Source organism: Alosa alosa, chromosome 9, assembly GCF_017589495.1.
Source record: "Alosa alosa isolate M-15738 ecotype Scorff River chromosome 9, AALO_Geno_1.1, whole genome shotgun sequence".
NCBI lineage: Eukaryota > Metazoa > Chordata > Actinopteri > Clupeiformes > Clupeidae > Alosa > Alosa alosa.
This window is the reverse complement of record NC_063197.1, coordinates 15,483,641-15,511,370: the sequence shown is the minus strand read 5'-3', so window position 1 is coordinate 15,511,370 and position 27,730 is coordinate 15,483,641. Positions and strand designations below refer to the sequence as shown.

The 27,730-nt window shown below is 41.1% G+C and overlaps 4 protein-coding genes across 7 annotated transcripts; 2 read left to right on the top strand and 2 right to left on the bottom strand.

The window, feature by feature from the left end:
* Positions 1 to 4,807: 4,807 nt before the first annotated feature.
* Positions 4,808 to 14,348, bottom strand: LOC125301100 (vitamin D3 hydroxylase-associated protein). 3 transcript variants are annotated; one of them, XM_048253369.1, is made up of 16 exons: positions 14,320 to 14,348; positions 12,682 to 12,860; positions 12,323 to 12,436; positions 11,624 to 11,764; positions 10,450 to 10,583; positions 9,732 to 9,938; positions 9,353 to 9,393; positions 9,000 to 9,124; positions 8,540 to 8,665; positions 8,028 to 8,125; positions 7,801 to 7,900; positions 7,054 to 7,097; positions 6,906 to 6,945; positions 6,667 to 6,775; positions 6,017 to 6,162; positions 4,808 to 5,563 (listed from the first exon to the last, which is right to left on the bottom strand). In XM_048253369.1, exons 2-16 carry the CDS (start codon positions 12,856 to 12,858, stop codon positions 5,441 to 5,443), a joined length of 1,725 nt encoding a protein of 574 aa, XP_048109326.1. In that variant the 5' UTR covers positions 12,859 to 12,860; positions 14,320 to 14,348; the 3' UTR covers positions 4,808 to 5,440. The 3 variants fall into 3 exon arrangements, with proteins under 3 accessions (XP_048109326.1, XP_048109323.1, XP_048109325.1); XM_048253366.1 differs by lacking the exon at positions 14,320 to 14,348 and having other exon boundaries at positions 12,682 to 12,940; XM_048253368.1 differs by lacking the exon at positions 14,320 to 14,348 and having other exon boundaries at positions 12,323 to 12,433; positions 12,682 to 12,940.
* Positions 13,603 to 15,712, top strand: LOC125301101 (cytochrome b-c1 complex subunit 6, mitochondrial). The gene is made up of 4 exons (XM_048253370.1): positions 13,603 to 13,880; positions 14,776 to 14,811; positions 14,912 to 15,070; positions 15,455 to 15,712. Exons 1-4 carry the CDS (start codon positions 13,836 to 13,838, stop codon positions 15,485 to 15,487), a joined length of 273 nt encoding a protein of 90 aa, XP_048109327.1. The 5' UTR covers positions 13,603 to 13,835; the 3' UTR covers positions 15,488 to 15,712.
* Positions 15,713 to 16,978: 1,266 nt separating this feature from the next.
* Positions 16,979 to 20,500, bottom strand: LOC125301063 (retinol dehydrogenase 13-like). 2 transcript variants are annotated; one of them, XM_048253324.1, is made up of 7 exons: positions 20,295 to 20,500; positions 19,994 to 20,112; positions 19,052 to 19,207; positions 18,665 to 18,769; positions 18,344 to 18,556; positions 17,942 to 18,043; positions 16,979 to 17,819 (listed from the first exon to the last, which is right to left on the bottom strand). In XM_048253324.1, the coding sequence occupies exons 1-7, from the start codon at positions 20,357 to 20,359 to the stop codon at positions 17,482 to 17,484; spliced, it is 1,098 nt and encodes a 365-aa protein (XP_048109281.1). In that variant the 5' UTR covers positions 20,360 to 20,500; the 3' UTR covers positions 16,979 to 17,481. The 2 variants fall into 2 exon arrangements, with proteins under 2 accessions (XP_048109281.1, XP_048109282.1); XM_048253325.1 differs by lacking the exon at positions 19,994 to 20,112 and having other exon boundaries at positions 20,295 to 20,364.
* A 31-nt stretch (positions 20,501 to 20,531) lies between these two features.
* On the top strand, positions 20,532 to 27,522 carry lrrc41 (leucine rich repeat containing 41). The gene is made up of 10 exons (XM_048253322.1): positions 20,532 to 20,941; positions 21,064 to 21,150; positions 21,256 to 21,326; positions 21,443 to 22,196; positions 22,487 to 22,723; positions 22,958 to 23,113; positions 26,481 to 26,579; positions 26,692 to 26,820; positions 26,905 to 26,977; positions 27,159 to 27,522. Exons 1-10 carry the CDS (start codon positions 20,833 to 20,835, stop codon positions 27,388 to 27,390), a joined length of 1,947 nt encoding a protein of 648 aa, XP_048109279.1. The 5' UTR covers positions 20,532 to 20,832; the 3' UTR covers positions 27,391 to 27,522.
* The last annotated feature ends 208 nt before the right edge of the window (positions 27,523 to 27,730 follow it).

Below are 27,730 nucleotides of genomic sequence, written 5' to 3'. Positions count from 1 at the left end.
TATGTGTGTGTGTGTGTGTGTGTGTGTGTGTGTTTTCTACCCTCTCACAAGGCTTAAGCGTTTTATTTAACTCTGCTGGGACCTGCTTATGTATCTGCTGAGCAAATCTAACATTAAGAGAGAGAGAGAGAGAAATGGGATGGGGTGGGGGGGGGGGGGTGTTGGGTGTGCGGATCGGGTTCGTCTCAGGGGGCCCTGGAGTCCCTGAAGGGAACTGGAGAGGCTGATCCCGTACTTCATATGCATGTCAATGAATCTAAAGCCCTGATTTTCACAGAGCATGCTGCGGATTAGCATGCTGACCCCACCATGTTGCACGGTCTGACATCTGAGATATGCCAATGGGTAACCAGGAGCCGGGTCAAGGTCGTCATCGCCACAGCCAACGCATCCCAGCGTCCCCCTGTTTCGCCTCGTCCAGCCGAGGCAGCTGGGTAATTGTGATTCGCTGGGAATTCGCTGGGGACTGACATTGCTAATGATGCATGGGGACCACTACCACTAACACCATTGTAGCAGACCAGGAGGAAGCACAAACTTAAACCACTTAATCCAAAATACCAGATTACTCCCTGCTTCAGCACTGGCAGACACATAATTGTCAAACTTTTATTCGACTTTCTAACTACCATTCACATTCATGAAGACTTCAGACAGGGAGAGAGGGAGAGAGAGAGAGAGAGAGAGAGAGAGAGAGAGAGAGAGAGAGAGAGAGAGAGAGAGAGAGAGAGAGAGAGGAGTGAGTGAGAGAGAGAGAGAGAGAGAGAGAGAGAGTGGGTGTCCCTCGCAACAAAGCTGTGAACAAATAACAGAGACTTTCCACAGACTTTTCTGAACTCTAAGCCTCCAGGATCCCTAAGAAGAGAAGCAGAGGCAACAAAAGAGACTGTTCGGCAACCAGAAAAGAGGTTTGCTCAGGACAGTAAGGAACACCATCCATATTTTGTCATCACATGGAAATCCAAAACGCTTCAGCAAAAAGCCTTGGATTTGAGAGGGTCTTATGCTAAATATGAGACCATAGGAAATGATAAATAACTGCAGCAGACCAGCATTCAATAGAGTAGAATAGGATTTACTGGTTGTGCACATGAGCTACGTGTGCTACAAGCATGTGGCACTGGGTAGTGTTAAAAGAAAAGTGATAAGATCGGTTGATATCCCCAAGGGTTGATTCTAACAAAATAACAAGCCTTCTTCACTTCACTTGAGTAATCTTTAGGTAATCAGCCTTTAACGAACCAAAACTTTCATTACTACTAGGACTCGCCACCTCAAGCGGATTGTGTCATGCCACCATTATTTGTCTTGTACTTAATGAACTATTTGGTTTTGGGGGATAAGAGTGGACGCGAGTGGAAGGTCGAGTGCTGTGTTGACACAGTGGACTACTGGGAAGGGCTGGAATGGAGACATGCTACACAGGTGTGATTAAATGGATTCATGATCTATGTCTTCTTGCCAACGCTATCTCCTCTTACCACACCACCCTTGATGGCTGAACATTTGAAAATACCTGGAGCAACTAAGTGAGAATGATAATTTGTCATTCTGATATAAAAGTTCTGAGCGAAGGCACATTTAATGCAAGTTTGAGGCTGTTTCTATGTGCTGTATTGATTGTTATCTTATTGTATCTCCGTGAAATACGCCCATCTCTTTCTTTAATTCATCTTCCTACACAATCAGCAGAAGTGAAGGCTTGGCTATGCCCAGTGCTGAGAGTGACTAGGAGACCTATAGCTGGGTTTGACACGAGGACCGTTTTCTCGCTCTCTCTCTCTCTCTTTCTCTCTCTCTCTCTCTCTCTTTCTCGCTCCACGTTCTCGCTGAAGCATCATCCTTCCTGGCTCTGCCGCCGACCTGTCTCTCCACTCCACTCACCTGAGCAAAACAATACTTTCACAGCGGACACAGGACATTCCCGATTGTTGGCCACAAGTTATATAATTCCAGGAATTACAGACTGGCATGCAAATGTTTAAATCCCCACACGACCCCCAACCCCACTCCTCTCTCTTTTTCTCCTTCTCCAGCGAAGTGGATGAGACGGGCTGTATCTGCATGCTTCACTCTGGCTCTTCAGCTTTTGTGAAACACTCTCCTTTCTCCCTCCCCCCCCCTCCGACTTGGGCGATAATCCTGACACGCACTGTCTGCATTTTTTACTGTACGTCTTTAAGCGCATTTGCACAGCATTTATCTCTCCAATGTAAACCAATTTGGTTATAAGGGCCGCGGGGCAAGTGAGCCAGCACGGGGAAGAAAGGAAACCTCAGACCTAGCAGATGCACAGTGGGAGTGCTGGTGACGCGGCGACGAGAGAGGGGGTGGGGGTGACCAGGGGGGCCACAAAAGAGAGACGAAGAAGCGCAGAAGTCTTGCAGGGGTGTGGGGGACTTGTCCAGAGGGTGCGCTTTTCATTTGAAAGGATAAGAGACGCCGAAGCCTCGGCAAAACCTGGATGAGGTAATTGTTGAGTCACAGAATCTCCGAAATCATCATTTTATCGCCTAATCCTGCCATACACAGACAGACTTTAATGCGTGAGCACACTCTCTCTCTCACACACACACATACACACACTCACAGCTGCAAAGTCCGCTGTGAGGAGGATGTAGCACAGTTTGTGACGGTATGCCTGGGTCCCTGTATCAGCGCTCTCTTAATCTCTGGCTTGAACAGGCGCCATGTCTTCATTTTGCGGCTTGAAGAACAGACCCCATCTCTTACCTTCTCCCATCCTCCCATTACAAACTCGCTCTCTATTTCTCTCTCTCTCTCTCTCTCTCTCTCTCTCTTCTTTCTCCTCCATCGAGGTGTAATGGCAGGTGAAATGGAGCAGATTTTCCAAAGCTGCCAGTGTTTTCTCTCCCTGATGTCCTCCTGAAAGTGGCTTCTCGGATGCATCAGGGAGGAAATGTCACTTTTATCATCTGGGGAGGCAGGAGTCTTGCTGTGACAAACGTTATTACCTTCAACCATTAGGACCTGGTGGCTCTGTGGCCCCTAAAATGACACATTAAGAGAGAATGATCCTAGTTTAGTTGAGGGGATATCTTCCTTTATGTGGTTGCTCGCAAGTCGGCTGTGAGTGCCTTGCAATGGCTTTTAAAGTGCCTTATCTTATGTCCTGAGGTGGAATGGAGGGTCCTGGTCTTTTATTAATGAGACGTTACATTGACAGAGCTGCCGGCGTGATGTCTACTTTGTGGATCCAGCAGGCGCATCTGCTGACTACGTCAACTCGTTTGACATCCTGTTTGACAACTTTCACCGAAATACAGACAAGCAAACTGCTCTCATTAGATGAGCACAGGAATGTTAAATGGGGTCACGAATTCACAATTATAAATTAGATCTACACTTATGAAGTAGACAGGTTCTTCAAGAACCTAGACCCTAGAAGGTTCTAAAAGATTCTCCTGTAGGGTACCTAGAATACCTACCCAGATGTGTTGCGCACCTAACCACTCTCAAGTCAGGTTATCCAACATGAGGTCTTTGATCCTATGAATCATGTTTTAATCTTGTGAAAATCATCTGTTAAGTTCTTGAATAAATCAAAGTCAGATATTTTTCAACAGAATCATGCTGCTATAAACCTTTTAGACCTTCCATAATTCCATGCCTAATTTACCATCCTATAAGGATAAATGGATCTCAATTAGCGAACAGCTCACAGAGGAACCGCTGAGTGTATGTGTGTGTGTGTGAGTCATATACAATGATGATTATTTGCAAACACCATGGTATTTTCAGACCAACAGGCCTGCAATTAGCTATAATTCCCACTCCCGCCACCTAAACATTTTCCATTCTCTATGCGCTTAAACTATTTGTAATACTGATATAGCAGTAATAACAGTAATTTTGATAATAAACTCAAGTCTATTCCACCATGCTGAAAGTGGTATATAGAATAGGCTATCTTGGCTAATATTGCGGCACATAGGAGCTAGGGAAAGAGAGGGTGCAAAAACAATGATAGCAGGAAAAAACACTTTGCCCTTAATGGTCTTCCATCCCATGGGAGTTGAGGAAAAAATGTAAATTTATGTAAAACCCAACGGAAACACATATTTACAATATGCCAGGGTAATCACTAGATGCCGGCATGGCAAACTGGGCTCGCCACTGTAAGCTATGTGTCATTAAGTCCAACTATGGCATCTCTAAACAGTTGCAGCGGTACGCCAGCCCTGCCAGCGGTACAGTAATCACTCACAAGCGCGCTGCAAATGATCTCCACTCATCTGTGGCACGGAAATGAAAGAGCGAGGAGCGCAAGGCGAGGAAAAATATCCTATTCTCGCCCGGCCCCCCATCGACAATCACGCCAAGACTCGCATTTCCTCTCCTCCCGCCACCGGGCGAAGTCAGAGCAAACGACGTGCGGGTCTTTTTCGTTTTCCAACCGGAGCTCGGGAGGTGGAGCCCTGCCTCCTCTTATCATTACGACACTGAGGAACACAATTGCTCCTGTTAATATTAGTATACCTATTCACGCTCCATTGACTGTGTCAGGCAGACAAGTAGCCTAGCGCACGAGAGGCGCTAAAGAGGGGGGGAGAGTGAGGAAAATAAGACATCATCTCTTATGAAAGCACCAGCCATAAATGAATAGCTTCGCAATGAACAGCCGGACGGAGGAAACTATTTAGAAAACATCAATTTATGTCGAATTAAGTTGTATGACCACCCCCCCTCCCCCAACTCCATTGTGAATATACAAAAAATACAGATAAAACACTAACATATGAACACAAAGATAGTAAAGTGTATGATTGTAATTATGACACTTATGTTATTTGACCATGGTTTTGTATTTATTAGTTCACTGTGAATTAAATGAAATTCAATTAGTTGAAATACAGAGGTCTTGTCAGAGGAGTGTTTTTTTTTTTTTTTTTTTCCCTGGCGATCACTAAATTAGTAGCCATAGGCCTATCAACCAAATGATACCTTAATTGATGCTGCAGCATTTCAATTTAAATATTTAAAGTATCACATTTGAGAGTACTGTATTATCTATCTGTTCATTATTTTAAATTTAAACATTTTCTCATGGCATGAGAAATGTTTTATCAATTAAATCAAAATCCTGCCCTATAATAGCTACAAAATAATTTGGAATGAAACAGAGTGCTATACAATGTGCGTTATGAGAGGTATCAATGTCAAGAAAAATAGGATAGTTTAAATAGGATAGTGTAAACTCTTACTCTTACAAACAATGCTTTGTTAAGAAAGATTTCTAGTATAAATATAACATGAAATTCATCAGTCTAAAGTGATAGGTCTTATTTACATGGTCCTCTTCTCATGTTAACCACTTCTTACATCTAGTTCTTATATCAGTCTAAATTTACTGTGTACAAAGTAATCATGGATTCAGTGTGACTGTTCTATAAGGCACTATAGCTGCAGTGGTGTGACTTCACTTCGTTCTCTCTTTAACTAGCTGTTCCACCTCTCTCATGAAGCGAAGACAGAGTTCCTCTTGCCAGGGGAGAGCCACACACTGCACTGCAACTGGAAGTCCTACGGCATCTCTCACAGCCTACACACACACACACACACAAAACAATTATAGAAGTCATCATAACATTTCATCATGTTAAAAAACTCAGATATCTGATACCAAAGGAATCTAGACTGAATAGGGACTCATGCTGAGGGACAGAACACCGGGTTGAAACCACTGGGGATGTGTTGCCACCTGGTGGCTATAACCGGAAGTGTCTATATTTCCCTTATTTCCCTTATTTTTATGCCAATGAACCCCAGTTCATCTGCAATATTGACATTAATTCAAAGTCTGGTATGCAACAATTTAAATCTAATTAATTTAAACTATTAGTAGGTTAATATTTGGCAAGGCTTCTAACCTGTTTTGCAACTGTCCCATGATGGCACCTATCATCGTTGAATCTAATCGTTCTAATGAAGCTGGCATAGACTTCTGTGTAAACATACTACATTTGTGTCCCCATTCCACCCCCCTAAAACCAACCTTGACAAAGAACTTGTCAAATGGGTCCCCAAAGTTGCCCTTATGGCTCTCGAGCTGGGCCTCGTCATCTGCCGTTACCATGGACACTGGCACCACTCCCGCGGGGAAATTCAGAAGGTTATACAGCGTCGTGTAGGAGAGAGCACCTGAGATAGAGCACAGGTACACATGAGGACAAAGATTTCAGTTATAAACAGAAAAATATGTTAAATCCCTTGTATTATTGTTTGGGTACTTCCCACAGCGGTCGGTGATTAAAAGAGTGAAAAAAAATATGGATGTCTGACATAAAAGGTTTTGGAACAGAATTACAAGTCTAAAGAGAACAATGGACATTTCTAAATCACTTGCTTTTGTGGTGTCTCAAAATCATTATTTTAAAGGGTCACCAATAGGTAACTGTGCTACAGTGGAGACACGCAACACTGAGTGCATGCCGTTGCTGGGCAAATGATCAATGTGTGGCATGAAAGCATGGTAGGTAAATATGCTTGTCTTTGGCCTGCTGTGTTGCAGTGATCTGGTCACAATAAGCTAATCTCTCAAGCAAGATAAGGAAATTAAGTAAAACACAGCTGGCATGCCAAGCTGTTAGACTGATATAAAAAAAGGATCTACTGGAGAGGTGAAAGGGGGAGAATTGGCCATACTGGTGAGCTTTCCACAGTAGTTGAAATTATAAGCTGGCCCAAGCATTGGAGTGAGCAGCACATCCATCTTCAGTCTCCGCCATTCAGACATGAACTCATGGGTGTAATCCTGAAAACACAGGACACACAGACTCAGTTCCTTGACAAAACCAAAAACCAGCCTGCCTGCCATTTTAGAAAAAAATGTGATCACGGAGGTAGCATTATTGTCATGGTGTAAAATAAATACATCCTTTTACCTCAACACTGGTGTGTTGTCTCCATAGATCTGCTACAGAGCTTTAGGAACAGAGACGTCAAAGATTAGACCTGACTGTGAACAACCTGACTCTAAAAAATGAAAACAAGTACAAGTGCATTTCCTAAAAGGCAGAGACAAATCCGCACCTGACTCCAGCCGTGCCACCCAAGCTGGCGGCAATGCGAGGGAACTAAAAGGAGGAAACAAATTATACAGATGACATTTTATTTTTTTTTGTAGTTAGAATTTGGTTCTTTTTTTTGTTTTGGTTGATTTTATTTTAATAACTCACAATTCCTATGAACACTAGGTGGGTTAACATGAATACTTTTAATCTGATTTGAATTGGAATAATGGCTCAATAGGAAAAAAATGACACATATAAACACCTTGATCGGAATAAAACTGCCTATCCAATTGGAATTTTAATCAGAATGAAAGGGGTGGTGTATTCCGTTCTTATTCTGATTGAACAGCCATGTTTACAGTCAATTGGGTTGCCCGCTGTAGCTTCACAAGTAAAAGCAAAGCAGCAATGGCTATTCCGATCAAAGATTATAAAGCGCTTGTCAGCACCTGATCAGACTAGAATGTACTCCACATAAACAAATTACATGAATTTTAATTCGGAAGAGTTTAATCGGAATGACAAAACAAACTGTCCATGTAAATGGGGCTACTGACTCCTTTGCAAGCTAAATTGCACATAGACAAATTATCCTTTAAAACCAAGATAATATAAAACTGTGCACTTGCAACCAAAGTTTATAACTTAGTGGTGGTATTCTGGATCAACCACAAAATGTGAAAAGTCAAAAGTTTCACATTTTGTGGTTGATCCAAATAACCACCACTTAGCTATAAACCTTGAATATGCACAAGATCTAACTTACAATTGGCCGGAGGATGACTGACAAGGTTTTCTTCAGCCAGCGTGGGAGACGGTATGGTATGATCTGGGGCAACAAACATGGGTCAACAGGTCCATCTTTCCTGCAATAATGAACCACAATCCCATGATCAATCAATCGAATCAATTAGGTAAAACACTCCATCATCTCATAAGAAAAGAAACACCAAAATAGAGTATAGGTCAATCCTGTCATAATGTGGTACTCACACACTACCAAGCAGTGTCTCAGCTCCATCAGCAAGAATGCCTTTCACCACCAGCTCATGCATAGCATAGACAATTTGTGGTGGAGTGAACGGCACAAACTGCAGAGAAATGAGAGTAGTGTAAGGTTTCTAAACTGGAATGATAATTTATTCCCATAATAGATTAAGGATTACAAATAAAGAAACACTTGGTTATATCTGTATTTACATGACAAGGACCTTTGATGGCTACTACAGAGGAGCAGAGACACTCCTTTTGACCAGTTAACTAAACAAACAATCTACCTTTTGATATAAATATAAAATATAAGTAGCTGAGTAGCCATCTTGCTACCTGCAACCTTATTGCAGCGTGTGAAAGCAGTAAAATCACAGTAAACATATAGTGTAAAATCATGTGTCCATCACATGAGTGGGTTTGTAATGGACTCTTTAGAGGACATCAGAGAGAGAGAGGGTGAGAGGGTGGAATAAACACTTATGGTAGGGTGCTCTGCTGACTGGGAGACGTACCGTGTGCCCTGCTCTTTCCAGCAACTCCTTAGTCTCCCTAAAGGCCCGTTTCATACTGGGCGAGGGCATTTGGTAGCCATCATTCTCATAGTAGCCAATCCGAAGCCGTTTGGTGCTTAAGTACACCTATGAGACACCAAGACAATAGCTTCAGTTGGATGCAAAAGAATATTTGTAACATGTTAATGCTATTGCAGATGACCTACAGGCTAAACATGATGCTGTATGCAAACTTATGAAAGCAGGTAAGGTGGCATGTATATAAAAAGAGACACAGACATTATAATCAGCTCTCACATGACATGCACACTATATGCTGTACAAACAAGTAAATCATATGGATGCAAAGAGCATTCATAACTGCCCCAATTACCCCCAATGCCCTAAATGCCCCAATACCCCCAACCCTGTAAATGAGGACCATTAAGGGGAGTTCTGCTGGTTCTGTTCAGAGCAGTACCTTCTCATTAAAGGGCATGGGTGGCACAGTGGGATCCAAGACAAACATGTCCTCACACAGCAAAGCCTTCATGCACAGGGCCAGACTGTCAACGTCTCTGGCCATGGGCCCAATGGCAGACAGCACTAAGCATAAACGAGTGGTTAGATAGCTATACAAATGGCCTGGTTGTATAGTTGTATGTGTTTTCCATAGTGAACTACTATTGCATGTTTGTATTATTTCTGTATGTAATATGGATTTTATTGTGCATGTTGGTGAATACATTTTGTAGAGTGACTGGAAGTCACTTTTGTAAGGCTCTCTACCAAATGACCATAAACTTGGGTTTAGGCGATTGTGTACAAACTGACCTGATTTCTGTCCACGGCAGACGGAACTTAGGCCACGTAGGCTGCACAACAGATAAAAGACTGGAATCACATGACGATCACACAAAACAATAAAAGCCCTGTGCCTCTGCCCAATGAAAATGTGATAACCACGTGAGCTAACACACATGCACACAATTACTCACAATGCACAATGATGCACCTACTCACACTAGTACACATCTACAGTATGTAGCTCATAAACATGTATACATTCTCTAACTTATCTTATGAATAAAAAAACATTAAATTTCAAATCTGGAGAGAATTGTAAAATGGGATGGGGAGGCAGGATTTGGAAGACTGAAAAGGGCTTGTGTCCAACAGTACTCTCACGAATGTCCAAACAGAAGACACCCACCTGATTCTGTTCGATGTTGGCTTGAGGCCACATATCCCACAGAACGAAGATGGGATGCGGATACTTCCTCCGATGTCTGTCCCGATTCCCAGGATGGAGCCGCCCCCTCCAATGAGTGCGCCCTCCCCCCCAGAAGAGCCACCTGGAGTCTTCTGAAGGTTACGGGGGTTAAGGCTCTGCCCATACAATGGATTACTGCAGTCATAGCTGAAACAAAGCAAGCAGGCAATATAGCAATTACAGAAGAGAGGACTGAAAATTGAGAAAGTCAGTATTATAACATCTTTTATTATACTTTTGAGGTGTGAGGTGTACACTTGGAAGTAACAAAGGTCACATAATTGCATACTGTTCAAGAAATATTACATAACTTTTAAACTTCATTTGACACTGCCATTGTAGCCGTGAATAAAAAAGAGAAAGGATAGAATAACTTGAAAGACGATAGAAAAACAAGTTTTCATCGATCATGTCTTGTGTTTTCACATATTCAAGGATTCATCACTATAACTCATTATTCTCAAAATAACTGCAATTCTAACCACTTTTGAGGGTTGCTGCAGCAAATCTGACACTAATGGCCACAACAATCACAACTGATTGTATTACTATTATTCCCATCCACTATTCTGATTCATTTAGGTATGTACATGCAGAACAAGAAGGTAGCACATTTGTGTAAAAAAACAGTGCACTCCTTCATGTGATAATGACCTACTTGAGAAGGCCTTGAGGGATGTTGGTCTTGACAAAGGGAATTGCTCCCTGTCTTTTCAGCACTGTCACCACCACACAGTCATCCTCAGCGGGGTCATCCACCTTACCAAGCACTCCACACGTGGAGTCATGACCCTGGCCAAAGACACATTACGGACATTAGAGCATGCTTCATTTTCATGAAGATATTAACAGTGCAATTCGAATTTTCACATCTGGCCCTTTCAAAATAGTAAAAATGCGTTGTTTAATGCAAAGTAGTATCCAATGGATTGGACATCTGAAATAGTATATTTTAAACATTTTCATTCCTCCTCGTTCCCACTAAACGGTCACTCCATATTCTGTTTCTTTTTCTCTGTAGCATTAGAGTAGAAAAACAGCAGAACATGCATCACTGAAGACAAACACTTTTTGTACTCCAGTGGTCAGTAGCACCCAGATTTTTCTAGGCACGGACAATTTGCTCCGCAATCCATTTTGTGCTGCACTGCAAAGCAAAACTATTGTAGGAGACTGCTGATACAGAGTTGATGCGAGGATAATGGATAGATTGGAGGGTTGGATCATTTTAGAGTGATTGATCCCCCAGACTGCAATTCTACAGCCTCATAGCATAGTGTGATGTTTACATCTGGATACCTGTAATGGTGCATTCACATGCTATACATTACTGGTGATGGACAATGATGGACATAGATGGACAGTTAGTGATAGACATTGATGTGTAACTGGAATTGATGTAAGAAAAGTACCATCATTCATTGTTAACTACTGAAAACCTATAAACGATTTCAGAGTCTGTTAGTTTGTTTTGAATAGTTCATAGGTCTATCTTCCTCTGCACATTTGTGTTGTAGAGAAAACAACATCAATGATTTTGTGCAGAATTGGTGATCGGATGTCAACTTTGAAGCCCCATCTTGGCATTATCAAAATAACAGAAATTCAAGAAATGCTTGCGCAACAAGTCTATTCATCAGAGGCTTAGTGAGGTTTCTACGCCATCTTGTCCTACTAAAAGTTCTGGAAAAACAGGCCTATTAAGAGGAAATGTAAATCTAGCATTTCGAGACATTACTTGAAGGGACATTTCTTTTGTGGTCCCAACATGCAAACCTGCTTTCAGAATTCTCTCATGTTGAACTGTTATTGCCTTTTCTGTAGCAACCTACCTTATATCCCACGTTATCTTTGATGCTGACAGGGACGCCATAAAGAAGGCCACCTCTGCAGTTCTCTATGTTCAATAATTGTTGCTGGCTCTCCAGTAGAAAATCTGTGGCACAATTCAGTCTCTTATTCACCTCCAGTGCCTGGGAATCAAAGTACAGTATTTAATGACTGAACACAGACATATGTTGAGGCTGAAAAAAACACCTTATGCAATATCCCTGTGTCTTAAGTAATACCAGTGAAGAGGATATTTCAGTTAATGATTTGCAAACTATGCAAGGTTAGTCAAAGTTGGGAACCAATCATACCAAACACAAGCAATGTGCCAGCTGAAGGCTACCATGCCTTACAAACCATGTAGACCACTATGCAAGAATAATAAAAACACTTCATGGGAAATTCAAAGAATAATTTAACCTGTTGAGGAGTACGGTCACAAATATGTGATCAGATGCAGGTGGGCCCCTGGGAGTACGATCACAAATATGTGATTAGAACGTTTTCGAAAAAGGTTCTATACCATAACGCAACAATTACCTTCAGGGACTTTTCTACCAATAACACTGAAACTAGAACGTTTGCGTAGAATTCTAGAAGGTGCCAGGAAAATAATTCACTCTCTGGGGAATGGCATTGTCTTAAAGAATTCACTCCTCAACAGGTTAAAGATAATCAAAAGATAATCAATAATATGTTACCTTTTCCATATATGCATGGAGAACTGCACGTGGGCTCAAAGAACCTTCTTGTAGTCTTTTTGTCAATTCTGTCATAGACAGTGAGACAATATGTGCATTTTCAGAATCAGACTTCTGAGGGCAATAGAAATCAGAAATAAATATTATGTATGTACTGTATCTCAATACACTTTCATTCAGGTGGCTATAGCCTCAAATGTCTCAGGTCCACTCTAATGCATACCTAGGTTACCTAGGAACTATACAGCACATACAAATAGCACTCTTAAACACTCTGTCTTCTGTACTAAGGTTACAGAGTCATTGGCTACTGCATTTGTTATAATGATTCTGACAGCTCTAAGAAAAGCATTCCTTACTGTGGTACTGAACTGCTGAACCACCTGCTCAGCTTGCTGGAGCGATGCATCTCGTCTTGATCTGGCTTTGCGAATTTTAAGTTTCATTCGCTGACTGTTGCAGTATCTCATGAAGAACAGCAGTAAAGCACCTCCGCCTGCTGTAGCGGCCAGAACTGATATACAAGTTGGATCCATTTCTGAAAGAGAAAGTTCCGTCCACTCCATTGTGACACCGTGCAAGTTGTATTTAGAGATCAGCTGTCCACTGCAAGTTTAGCGGGAGGTGGTGGTGGACAGCGGAAGTCCTAGCAGTCTCTCACACGTTGCCAGATAATGACAAAAATAATCTAAACAAATCAGACTCTGAGGAGACCACATATATTTTGTAATTAATATTGAATATGTCTGTTTTGAAGTCTATTTCACATCCTAACAAGATTGGAAATGTTTTCCTCCAGTCAGCGGTTTAAATGTAGATTGTTAAGCCTACATTCAAGCAGATAAACAGTTGCCAATAAATAGGCACAGAGCAGATGTTACATTATCCGAGCATATGTTATTATCTTTTGTGGGCAATTTTTTGTAGAATATTTTGTATTTTTGTATGCAAAATATGTCCTTTGTTTTTTTGGTTGATTACTTAGGCTTCAGATTTGTGGGTTCTTTGTTGTCTGAAGGTGATGATACATGGAGCAACTTTTTGGGCAATGTGGCTAACAACCACATAACCAGTTTGATGGTTTCAGATTGAGTGATCATGGCAATTTTCATATGATTAAAGTTCTCTAAAAAAGAAAAACAAAGTTCCCCAATATCAATGGGAATATGCCAGAACAACAATACTCAGGAACACTGCCTAGCAACATTGTTGCCTTGTGTATCATCAGTTTGAGAGGCTGCATTGGTGTTACATTGAATGTAGAGCTAGTTTGTTTATTTGCATTGTTTTTTCTGGGTCCAAACGGCTTATTTAAGTCATGTCTGGCAACCCCCTAAAACATGTCTCCAGTCCTGTTTGAATTCCACGCCTCTAGATGGCAGCTTACAATTAATTTCTAGACTAGAGAGAAGAAGAATTTTCGTCTCTTGAAGTGTCACACTGTCCTTCGACATATCGTAACAGCGGCTACTCTGGTCTCGTCGGGTTAGCAAGGGACGCAACAACTGCAATCATGGTCTATGAAGAGAAGATGATTTTGAATGGAGACCCAGATGAGGTAAGTGATTGACTTATTTATGTGGCGGCATATTTCCAGTTGACATTATTGCCATTGTACGGTCGGTTAACCACGAAACTGGAGGATTCCAGCTAACGTAACCTGATTAGCATTGCTATCTCGGGAGCTAATGTTAGCTAGATAGCAGGTTGTCAGTGAATTTTCTTGACGTCATGGACATGGATTCAATAAGCATTTTTATTCTGTAACATCTTAGTAACATAAAAATGAGCAAGATATCGCCACGACTAAGTTTTAGTAAATAAAGCTATTCTGTTAAGTAACAGTATGAGGTCTCAGGGTATATACCCAGGGTGTCTAACTTCTCCAAGAAGCTATCGCTGGTTAGCTAGCTAGCTTCTAGGTAGCTACATTGTCCTCGTGAAAACGTTAGACTCTAGAATAATCCTCTGATGTTCGCATACAATGTGGGACCTACTCTTTATGGTTTTCCATCGCAGGAAGGTTAAGAAGAACCTGGCGGGGTAACCTAAAGAGTGCTCTTTCATTCTTCAAGAAGTTGTAAAACAAAAATGTTGCTTGAAGAAGAGGTTAGCACTACTGTGGGAGCATTTCTACATCATTATTATTAGTAGCTGCTAGTCATCTGTGAACGTTGATTACAGGCGTGCGTTCTTCGAGTTAAATGTCTAAGCTGGTTAGCGATGTTTTCGCCAACACTCTTGATCCCAAAGATTCTAGAGCGCTACGAATCTTTGCTTGATATGTACATGTACGTGTGTCTGTCATCCCAAGTATAACTAAGTGCCAACACGAAGGTCAAGGATTCTATTATCATGGAGGATTAGCGCTGTAAATGACATGTGCTGCTGGATGTAAACATCTGTAATATATGCTAATGTTCCTCCTTTTATGTTCATATCTGTGTTAAAAGGAGGAGGAGGAAGAAGAGGAAGAGGAAGACATGGTGGTAAGTGTTACACTTATAAATTGTCATCCAGTGACCTTGTAAGAAAATCACCTATTAGGGCCATCTGAGTGGAACTCAACCATTATCCTTATCTGACCAGGACCCCCTAGACACCGTCAGGGAGAAATGTGAGCAGACTGCACACTGCGTCCACGCACGTGAACGGCTGGAGGCATGTGAAAACAGAGTGGCGTCACGGTCGACTGAGGAGGACTGCACAGAGGAACTGTTCGATTTCCTCCATGCTCGTGACCACTGTGTGAGTAGTTTGATGAACATTTTTGTTTTGAGATTATAATCTTGTTTTTTGTATGCTGCCTGCTGGCTTCTCTAATCCACTGAAGCTGTGGCATACTTATTATTGGTCTCAGGGATGCTCAACCCTGTGGGACAAGAAGTGCAAAGTAATGCTACACATTAAAGAAAGGGAAACAAAAATGGCAAATCTATAATGAGGTCAAATTGGTTTTAGTTCAAGACTAGTGGCTTTCATTATGAAATGTGATAGCATTTTATATTGACATCAAAAAACACCAAAAGATGAGTTTTGTTCAATTAAATAGCTTTTGGTGTTTACAAACTGAATCAGTGATTAATACATATTCTGAATAATGTTTGATTTTCTCTTGCTCTTTCTTTTCAGGTGGCACACAAGGTTTTCCATTCCGTGAAATAATCTCAACATCCCACTACTGCAAGTTGATGTCCATTTATCTAAGAAACAGATGCTTTGCTCACATTTATTATTGTACGGAAGCCTCCCTGTATAAATTATTTGTTGCCAGGGATGCTGTATTCATGTGAATATTGTGAATAAAATGTTATCTAATGTGATGCAGACTTCAGAGAATGATTGAAACTATCAGTGTTGGATAACCACAAATAAAGACAGTTAATTTTATTAAGCTCCACTGAAAGCATTTCATTACAGTTATTGGAGTCTCAAAAGGGCAGCTTTTGTCTCAACATGCCATTTCAGCATACTCTGATGACTTCTTTTTAAACAAGTGTATTTATAAACTGTGTCATCTCTGTGGTAATTGTTTTCAGGTTGTGTAGGGGGAGGTTTTTCATTTTGAAACTTATCAGGAAGGATTGTATCAAGATCTGAAATTAAGTTCCCCACTCTTGCTATGTTTACCTCAGGTCAAACTCTGTAAAGTCTTAGCATTTTCCAATAACTCATAGTTTGTTATTCCAATACCTTGAGTTATGTTGCCTAATCACAGAGCTGACCTAAAGACTTTGGCAGAATAAGTTAATTTGTGTAATTACCACTACATTATTGCTTAAGCTAGGCAGGTTAACTCCACCTGCCTCAGGTGGTGGTATTGTGCATGGCAATACTACACTGCTCCCAGTGTGGTGAGGCAGTGAGAATTAATGAAAAGCCCTTTCCCTTGCAAACTGATCAATAAAGATGACTTAAGCCTCCATATCTAGATATTGTCCTTTTCTCACATGAATATGAAATTAATCCTTATATTAAGAATTCATAAGTTCATGTGATGTTATTTGTAATGCCGTTCACCCCAAGTTGTGAAATTCAGGTGACTACTGCCTCTGTTGGCCCAATTAACTGCTATCCAGCCCATTGTTTGGAAATCTACAAAAAACATTTTAGACGTTGTCCCAGGTAAATAAGCTACTGAGTGGTTTGAAAATGTCTATCATATTACATAAAACATGGGTCTGATCTGTTTTGTTGAGGTCAGAAAATTACAAAAAAATAGATTTAGGCAACCGCATACCATGTCCATGTCTTGTACAAAAATATATATGTTTTAAAACCACCACATCACATCCTCACATTGTGTATGAGAAAAGGGGTCACAAAAAATAGATTTAGGCAACCGCATACCATGTCCATGGCATATATATGCAGTCTAGAAAAGGTACCTCATTAAGACAGGTCTATAAAAACAGACAAAGACAAATGAAAGTCAATCTGCAATGAAGAAGTATACTACTGCCATTATGCAGTGGTATGTCTAGATTTTTGCCAGTTTGTGTTTACCTGGGTCTGTACCTAGGTGTATGTGTGAGTTTTCACATGCAGTGAGACAATTCCCTGTGTGTGTGAATGTCTACAAACATTTGTGTGCCTGTGTGTGCATTTTAATATTTGTGTGAGTGTGAGTGTCTGCATGCATGTATGTGCTTGAGTGTGAGTGTTTGTGTGTGTTTAGAGCACCTACACCACAAACAGTGATCATAGGACACCAAGCAGGTATTAAAATATGAAAGTTGCAGTGCCCCCTATTGGTGTAATTGTAATAAATGGTGTGTGCAATGCAAATACTGTGCCAGTGATACGGCATGTTAAATTTCAGCAGCAGCAGTCATAATTAAGACATTCCAGGAGAAGCAATTTGCAGTGGAGTTTGGTAAGATGGTTAAAAAATCACAATCTCTCTACAGCCTAGCAAAAATGTTGATTTTAGCCTCCAGGATATTACATTGATTCACACATTCATCTTAAAGAAGATGAATTCCCTGAATTTGACAAAAAGTGTATTTGATTAGAGTTACAGACTGCACCTATAGTAAGCCCTTATGGAGGGTTTGACTTAGAGTTAACATATAGTGATGATGAAGACCATATTTATTTTGGTGTGATATGTGTAGTACATTTCCACAATGTGAGAATGCTCCTGAGTTCAAACTGGATTAGGGCTTGTCCAAACATGTCGATTTGACTGGCTCAGATGTTGTGGTGGTAAAGACTGGATTTGTCTTTGTGAGTTCAGGAGACACTGTTGCTATGGCACTCTGAGACGTAGGATGTGCATGTGAGACTGTTTGTCCGTTGAGTCCCAGCAGTGTGACACTGGCATTCCACAGTCGCTCAGACATTCTCTCATCAAGTGCCTGTGGGGCCGGATCCTTCTCAGTCATCACATCATAGTAACGGCCAGAAATACCCTCCAACTCCTTAGCAACGGCTAGGTAGACACTAGACTGAGCCCCAAGTGTGGGAGACTTCACAAACAAGTAGAAAAACGGTGCTGCACACACAAAACAGAAAAGCAATATGATGAAAAAACTAAACATCACACTCATACAGTATTTGTGTTATGTATAAACATGCTATGTCTCTTCTTTACACACATAGCTATTCTTCACTCACAAAGCACTGTGCTGGAAAGCTGTGACTGGTGCATGCCGGTGTGTCTCCCCAAGTCTGTGCCAACTACTCCTGGATGTAAGGCATTGACAGTAACACCAGTACCTACACAAAATAATGGAAAAGAAGATAACTGTTGTTTTGCTGTTCCCTCTCAAATATAACTGTATATTGACAAAGCAAATAAAAAATGCATACAAAAAAGTTAATACAATAGCTAGCTACACTGCAAAGCAAAGGGGTGCACTGGATTTCCAAACAAACAAAAGCATTGTTGCAAAACAAAATGCAGCAAAATAATAATATAATATAATTGTAATATTTTGATAATGCTGTTTTCATAATCATTGGAAGTCATAATTGACAATTCATAAATTTCATTAATTGCACAGCCCTGACACATACCCTCTAATCTCTTAGCAAGCTCTCGTGTGAAGAGTACAATAGCAAGTTTGCTCTGGCTGTATGCTTTCCTCGTGTCAAACTTTCGGCAGTCCCAGTTCAGGTCATCGAAGTCCACCTCCCCAGTGACATGAGCCACAGATGACAGGTTAATGATCCTGCTAGGGGTGGATGCTTTCAGCTTATCCAGTAGGAGATTGGTCAACAGGAAGTGACCTATGAAAGACGTGTAGCATATGCATAAATTTATGTATGTACATGTTTATGCTTCAGTGTGAGGAAAAATGCATGCTTGCCAATTTCCAATTTCACCAACCATCTTACCGAGATAGTTGACCCCAAACTGCATGTCAAATCCATCTTCTGTCTTCCATGCCGGACAGCGCATTACTCCTGCATTATTTATTAACACATCCACATGTTCCTCCTCTTAAAAAAACATAAGACACAGAGACATTAAACATATTTCACATCTATACTGATGAACAATTATGACCTATTTGCAATGCATTACTGGTAATATGCATCTGATCACTCTGCACAATATAATGTAGCGATTAACAATGTGAATCGCCACCACAAAAACTGAAGCTGCAAAGTTTGCACACACAACATTTGTGTCTCTGCCAAAAATGTTTGGCCATGACTGTACATGTATCAACATCACAATGAATCACTCATGGTGTGTTTAGTTATCAACATACGTCTCACCCTCCTTGATCTTTTGGACAAAAGCCTTTATAGATTTGATGGAGGCGAGGTCAATGTGTCTGGCATACACATGTTTGTTCAGTGTCTTTCCTCTGATCTCACGAGCTGCTGCTTCACACTTCTCCATGTCACGACATCCCATAATAATCCTGCCACCTGTTTACAAAGTTGACATGACAATATCAATATGAATTGCAATGTTAAATACTAAACTGCTTTTCAAACCTACTTGTACTATTGATTTCATGAAGTTTTGATGTTCTGATGCCCTCTGCAGGTTGAACCGGTTGAAAGGTGGTTGGAGAATAAATTCCCTTTAGGCCCTCCCCCTAACCCCCTTTGGGTTTATAAGCTTGTATACCCTTTGACAGGTGCAGCCATGCATCCTACTCACTGTGTCACAAGCAACCATGCATTAATGCTGGGAGAAACTGACGAAGCCAAGGGTACAAGGGGCCACACAAGACAAAGCTGCAACGTAAGTCTGCAAATTCTGCAAACTCATGTTCTTGTGTTCTGAGTCAGAAGGCGTGGAGAGACTTTCAGTCCAGCTGTTTCCTTATATGTAGGCTAGCGTTTAGTTTTATAGGGTTCTAATTCTGACTACAGGTCAATTCAATTGTAGTAATACTAGAGGCTACTTAAGCAAGCAGAGTTCCTAGATAAACTCTGGAACCAAATCCATCAGTGCATAAGCCATATGGACAGAACCCATATCATTTCCCCAGTCGTGCATGCAGGGTAGGCCTACCATAATCAGTTCTAATGGTCAGTCACTAGTGTTATCCCTAAAAGAGACCTAGGAGCCTTGCTTGCTTATTAACACAGTGGGTAGGACGCAACCCTGCAACCCTAGTGGCCACTGTATGCAAATTGTCCCTTGGGATAAATAAAGTTGAAGGAGGCATCACCACAATGTCTTTGCTATGTCAACCAACCCACCTCTCCTGGCCAACTCCCGGGCAGTCTCCTTGCCAATGCCTGTGTTAGCACCTGTGATGACAATGGTCTTCCCAGGGATCTTGGCTTTAGATGGACATGGACCCCCAGTAACATAATTCCTTAAGAAGAATTTAAAGGTCACCTTTCACAACCAAAGTCTGTGAAGTCATTTTTCTCAACCAAAACCACTATGTAAAATCAGACGACTTTAACTTAAAACTGACATGCTCAACCAGTTCATGTGCAGCAGCATCATCATCCTAAGGTGACTGTCAGAATCATGTTGACATTGTTTACTTACTGAAGGAGAACCGCACAGCCAAACGCCGTGCCAAACACTGACACGGGGAGAATGTATTTGCTCATATTACAGACAACACTAGCAGACCAATGGTTACGGGTTTGACAGTAATAGGTCAATGTTAAATAGTCCCACTGTAAGGCTTATAAAACTGATTTACCGCAATACTACTCCTACTGCCATGAGCACTTGCAGCAATTTCCGTCGTCTCTGGATGACGTAGAGTTGCATGTGCGCCGATGTATACGAGCAGTGGTTGATTGCTATGGTTTGGGAAGACTACCCCAAGTCAAGTCTGACTGATTGCAATGCTAAAGGGTTTAATAACATTTACTAGGAGTCTCATGTCTTACCATGGAGTGGACAACGTCGAAAGAACATTTACTTCTTGCCACCTACATCAGTTTATTAGGGCAGAGAAAAATGGTTTAGCTAGGTCTTTCTAAACTGGCTAGCTAACTCAGATTGTTAGCTAGCGAGAATCGCCGAATGAATAGGTTAGGTTGGACTAGTAAACTCTCTGGAAATTGGCTTCACAATGGCTAAAGTGGAAACAAGTGGAAAATCTGCAGCTGTTGAAAGCCTGGTTCAAACATGTATCAAACTTGTTTGTCAGCATATGTCTGTTCTTGAGGAAAGGATTTCGGGTAGGTGCCAATATGCAAAGCTATTGTGTGTCACATATACTTGGTTAACTACTACTGCAACAGTGATAACACGAGGAATTTAACACCCTTATAACCCTTATTTTGGACTCAATTCTATCTAGATTTACCGGCCAGCCTTCTTAAAGACATTCTTCCTCATCTTAACATCGTTTACCTCGACAGAATTGAGTCAGCAGTTCAAAGCAAAGGTGATTGATTTTTAGCATCATTTGTTTATTTAGAACAACGGTGATGTTAACGTTACTGTATTTGACACTAATGTGCCTGTGATCTTATATTTTCTTCTCTCCAAGGAATTTCCACGTCATTTGTGTGGGAATTCATATTCAAAGATCTGGTCAAGACTTGGCGTTGCAGACCAATGGTATGCTAGCAGCTACTAAAATTACCATTTGATACAGTCGACCTAACAACACTTTGGTTAAATTAGTGAATTAATTTACTAATTTACTTACTTCTGTTTTGTTTTTCTCACTTAAGGTTTCTCAGCCTTATTGTGACTGGAAGCAGAAATCCCTGGAGAGGCTCTTCCATGTAGCACTGTACACACACAACAGAGGGGACAAAAAGTATCTGTCAAACCTCAGTGAGCAGACTGTCCTCTCCATGACTGTCTCCTATGTCCAGACTCTGTCAGTCGTGTCCAGGAAGGTGTGCCGGCTAGCTTCTGTGGAGCTTAAGCCCATCTTATCTGAGCTAGAGAGAGGAGCAGGGTGTCTCAAGCTGCTAGATCGTTGGAGTCCATGGACTGGAGTGGAGAAAGACTTGCTGTACATCCTCCATCGCCTCCTCGACCACGGCTCTGTGAAGGACGTCGAGATGGGACGATGCTATGGTCTTGATCTTCAGAACTGGATTACCACCAGGTGTAGAAGACCTGAAGGAGTGGGACCACTCCATTTAAGCCAGGAGTCCGTTGAGCTGCCTGTTGCAGGCACCTCCTCCAGCATCCAGGTCACACAGCCCTGTGGTTCAGACGCCAGCTCCACTGGCCTCCAGCGCAGTGGCACTGCCATGGAGGAGGTGGCATGTAAACGTCGGAGGATTACTTGGCTCTGGGACATGCCCACGGAATTCCCCTGTGACACGTTTCTGCCTAAGTGTGGCCCCATATGCCCAAAAGGACAGATAAACTCGCTTGACATGCAAGTGACCCCCTTTGAAATCATTAATGTGGTGTCACCATCCCTACCCTTCTGGCGCTGTCTGCACACCCTTCATCTTCACAATGAGAGTATGTCATGAAAGTGTTCACAAACATATAGAAACAAAGTTTCATTCTGATAAGATATTTGTAGAAATATCAATCGATAGGGAAGCTGTGGCAAAAATGGTAGCATTTTTACCACATTTGGGTCCAAGTGCTTCCTGTCACTCTTCACTGTCCAATCGAAATAGAGACAAAAAGCCCCAAAAATATTCTTGTAAATTATGCAATTGACAATGTTGACAAGTCTTGCTGTTGATAGCCTGGTGGTGATAGACTTTTCAAGTCTTGTTGATAAGTCTGGTGCTTTTTTGCAGGACTGTTCAAGGACTCTGATCTGCAGGTGTTGGTGAATTCTCTCCAGATGTTGTGTAGCAAGCCAGGCTGCATCCTCCAAGATCTTTCCATGGCTGTTAACGACCACACGCCTGTTGATGCAGTTTTGGAGGCCTGCCCCTCACTTAGGTCTCTCTCTCTGGACGTCTTCCCTCCAGCACCAGGCTCATGCAACAAACTTATACCTATGAGGGCCCTGAAGCCACTAGAACCTAAAGGTATAGTAAGGCATATAATTATGTTATTAAAGGCCTTCAAGATTCTGGTTGTGTATGTTTTAAGTGCTCACTATAGATTACATGATCTCAAACAATTACAAACTTTCTTTTCACTTTAAATAAACAACTTTCATAACTGCTGGATATTCAAGATATTGTCTTTGTAGAAAATGTAACTTTCCTTAAAAAACCTTACTTTGATCTGAAGAGTGTATCTCTCTGTCCCTTTGACAGTGTTTTTATTGGAGAAGCTGTCAGTGAAATCTTCCCATGGAAAAGTTCAAGTAGATATGGAGGGCCTTCTGACTACACTGAGACAAACACCAAATCTCCGCAGTCTCCATGTGTCAGGGATCCACCCGGCTTCACCTATACTCAGCACACTGGCAGGTAAGCTTGTCTGAACCATGAACTTTATTCAGTACGCTTTTAAAATTTCAGTGAACTGCTCCTCACAGTCATCTAGCTATATGTTCTGTGTGTGCTCACAAATATCTGGTGCCTGTAGTCTTTGCTATGCACATTGCTTCAAGAGCATGAAAGGAAAGGGTGTAATTTGATCAGCCATTGAGCTCATATCAAAAATCTCAGTAAGGGACTGTTCGTTATTTATAAACGGGTCCACCGGAGGAAAATAGGGGAGGGTCATGTCTTTTTATTATTTATTAAGGGGAGGGTCACCTAACTTTTTTTTTTTTGTCTAGGAGGGGGGGGTCACCCATCTTTTGTATTAATGAAAACAGCAAAAAATCAAAGTGGCTTGTTTGATTGTTGATTTCTGTCGCCATATAATGTTCTCTTTCGTTCCATAGCTCTGTCAACATTGAACAATGAAAATAAGGAGATTTCGGGTTTCTCCGCATAAAATCTGATGGAAAATGTCAACATTAGTCCCCATTAACTTTTGAAGGGTTGGAGCAACAAAGTACCCTACTTTATTCACGCCTAACAGCCTATATCCATTTGGTCAACTTTATCCTGCCCTAAAAAAGCTCAATTTAACTTTGGTTTACTTGTAGTTTACCGTGTAGCCTAACTTTAAACAGTGTGCATGCCTAACATAAAGCATACTTGTGCTTCATTCATCCACACATCCAGCTCCTAACGTTTTGACAAGCATTTCTACCAATTGACCTTGTTCCTGCCCATCTCTAGCTTTGCTGTCTCCATCCTTTCTGTTTTTGTTGTTTGCAAAAAAATATATAGTAGGCCCTATTTATTGGTAATCAGCAACAAGTGCAATTTGTTAATCGCTGTCATTCTCTCTCCTGCCAACAAAAATGTGTTACGTTCCAAGTAGCAGTGCGTAATTCTGCTTCATAAAGTTGAACAAATACATTGGTCATATAAATAGCCAGTTTATGGTCTACAGTGTAAAGTTGGTAAGTTATGGTAGGCCAACTTGGAGTGAATATACAGGGGGAATTCTTTGTCTACTCGTAGGCTAGCTGAGTAGCCTGGCAGCATGGGCGGATTATGAACTTTCGGGCCCCTGGGCCCAGATGTATTAAGGGCCCCCCAGTAATTGTCGTATATGTGGGAGGGTTTTTGTTTTTTTTTTTTATTTGTTTGATGTGATTTCCTGTATTCTGGTGCATTTTGGGGATGGCCAATACTAAATTCAATCAGATTCATAGCCTACATCCTACATCCTGATTTGTTGATATTGAGGCAATGATTCCATGCGAAGGCTTGGGCTTCAGGGCCCCCTGACCCCTTGGGCCCCTGGGCCTGGGCCCGGTAGGCCCGTGCAGTAATCCATCCCTGCCTGGCAGGTGCACACGTAGACATAGCCTACGGCCGAACACTGCAAGCGCCAATCGTGCGCTCACGACAACCACGTCGTTAACTAAAATAAGCCTAGGTTAACATCACTCTGAGTTCGCATTCAAGCAAGCAAAACGATGATTTGAATACATCTGTTTCACTGGAAGGGCAAGGGGTAACAACAGGACAACACAGAGACAGGCCAGAATGCAGGACTAATGTTATGAGAGTATTACAGTAATATGGGATATTCTACGGGAAAATAATTAAAACGGCAAGACAGTGGGGAAAAGTTAAAATGATAAACCCGGAAAAAGTTGGCATGTTAGGTATTTTTCGGTCCCTGTGATTATTTGTGAAATTGTGCAAACGGCCTTTTCAAGTCATTTGAGAAGGAAGGAAGGTAGCAAGCTCCCAAATTGACGCTTGTCTGAGAAATTGAGTTTTGGATAATGTTCAGCTTAGGCAGCTTTACAATGACTGAGTAAGCCTAGAGACGAGTCCATAGCAACAAGTTCATGTGTTGAATTTGTTATTACCCAGTGTGCTTTGTTGAATGGTCTCAATGTTTTATTGTTTTATTTCATGTGAATACTAGAGGAGTAACTTATTTCAAGTAGGCTAATGCAGTTGCAGGAAGTGTGCATTTAGTTTCCATGCTTATTGTGTTTCCACAACAATGTTACAACAATGCTACTGAAATGGCCACCATCTTGGTGAAGTGCGATGTGTAAGATCAGAAAGCAGAGGTTGAATTTAGAATGGTAGCCTAAGCCGATGTGTTTTCATAGCGCTTAAAAGCGTGGGCGGAAGGTATCGACAATTAGCCGGGGAGGGTCATGTCTTATTTGAAAATACTGCTGGAGGGTCGTTGAAAATTTTCTGACAGGCAGGGGAGGGTCATGCAACTTTTGATTGAAGCACTCCAAATTCCTCCGGTGGCCCCGTTTATAAATAATGAACAGTCCCTAACGCTTCCCTTCTCAGTGTAATGACTGATTATTTATCTATGTGTTATTCTTGCCAAGTACTAAGTAATGATCTTTACTTTCCCACTTTTTAATGTGACCGTTGACACATACTGGATTGTTAGGTCAGGCCAAGAATATTGGTGTAGCCAGCCATCTTGAATACTTTAAACCTTAATTACAGTTAAGAACAAAATGATTCATACCACTGGCAAATATTGATTTAATATTGACCAATATGATTGTTCTGGCTGAAAATGACCACATGCCAAAAGTTCGTAAGACAATATGGGAGAAAAATGGATAAAAAAAGAAGCGTTTTCATCTTTTTAAAATTTTATGAAAAGTGGCTTGTCCAAAAATATTCATACCCTTTTTAAATAGTCAATGGAAACATCTTTATTTGCATTAACAGCTCTCAAAATGGTTCATATACAGTAGTACCTACCTAGCCTCTCCATGTCTCCATAATGATTCTAGACTGCATCTTATTAACAGCAGTCAGTGTTTTGAGGTAGGAACGATTGTTTGCCATCACTCTGGCCTTGTGCTCACTTAGAGTGGCCCAGCCAGACTCCAGACCTCAATCCGTCAAAAAAGTGAGCGCAAGGCCAGAGTGATGGAAAAGAATCGTTCCTGCCTTAAATCCCGGATTGCTGCTAAAAAGGTGCGATGTACAATCATTGTGGAGACATTGAGAGGCTTGGTAGGTATAAGAACCAGTTTGAAAGCTGTGAAAGATGATTTAAAGATGTTTCCATTATGATTTAAAGATGTTTCAAAGATTATTTAAAAAAGGGTATGAGGGTATGAATAGTTTGACATGGCATTTTTCATAACAATTAAAAAAAAAAGGTGAAAATGCTTTCTACCACATTGTCTTACAACTTTTTGACATCGTCATTTTCAGTCAGAACAAGCATAATGATAAAGACAAAATCAACATTAGATCAATATTAGATCAATATGAGGGGTATGAATCATTTTGTTAACTGTATATTTTGTGCATTCTCATTTTTTAGAGTCAAATAAAACCTTGAAGTCACTTACATTGGATGACATCAATTTGGCCAGCTGTCATTGTGAAATTCTTCATCTCTTGGAGAACTCTTTGCTGCAAGGTAATTTTTGGTTAAAAGAAGTTTGGGAAGATTGGTAGTAACAAATTAAACTACTTTATTGCTGAATACTGCTGATGACAACATTTGACATAATGTTTGTTCATAACCACAGACATATGCTTGAAAGACTGTCAGCTACTTGACAAATGCACTACGAATGAAGACTTTCTTGTGCCCTTTGTGAAGACACTCAAGGGGCTGTGTTCTCTACAGTCTCTTGCACTGCCTGAAAATCGACTGGGTAAGATGTCAGCCCCTACTTGATCCTGACCAGAATCACTTAATGTCAGTAATACAATAAACTAAAGATGTTTTCATCCAACAGCCAAAAGTGTGAAAGATTTAGCAGAACTATTCTCAGGAAACTCTCCAAGCAGTATACTGAAACTGGATCTCAGGTAAGACAGACAGACATTATTGTATATTTTAAAAATATTATCAATCGTATCATAATAATAATCTGATTTTCACTGAGATTTTTTTTTTTACTGTTAACGAGTGCATATAGTGGCAAATTACTTTTCTTTGGGTTTCCTATTGATGTTGAAAGGGTTTTATATACAGTATATCTTTACACAGCTCAAATTACATCTTGCCTGCTGACCTGCTTGAGTTCAGCACCTTACTAAGTTTACATAAGAGGTCCCACCACCCCAGTTCGAGACTGATTCTGGACCTCCGGTTAAACCCATTGGACCGGGATCAGGATGTGAAGGAGCGAGCGCTGAGGTCTCTCATTCCCTTCTGCCACATACTCACAGACAGCTGGGACTCCAGGTCCACCATGGCAGATCACATTAGTATGATGTAACCAGGGCCACTGTGCTGTGGCCAAACCGAGTCTACAGCAGACGTGGAAGTTGGAACGGTGCACATTTTCAGCATCTAATTTTTGTACGTGTTTGAAGAAAACATGAATAAATCATTTTTACTTGGATTGTCATTTATGGAAGAGCAGTGCATCATTTAGTTATTGGAGTCCTAAGAATTTGGATGTTGTGTGTTTGGAAATGAACCCATTACAAAGTTCATGCAGTTTAAGATGTAAAAGGTTAAATTGGAAGTCTTGTGCACCCACAATTAATGATTTAGTCCTGTAATGCTTTGTTTAAAATTCAGGTGGTAAAACAACAAATAACAAAACCTACTGT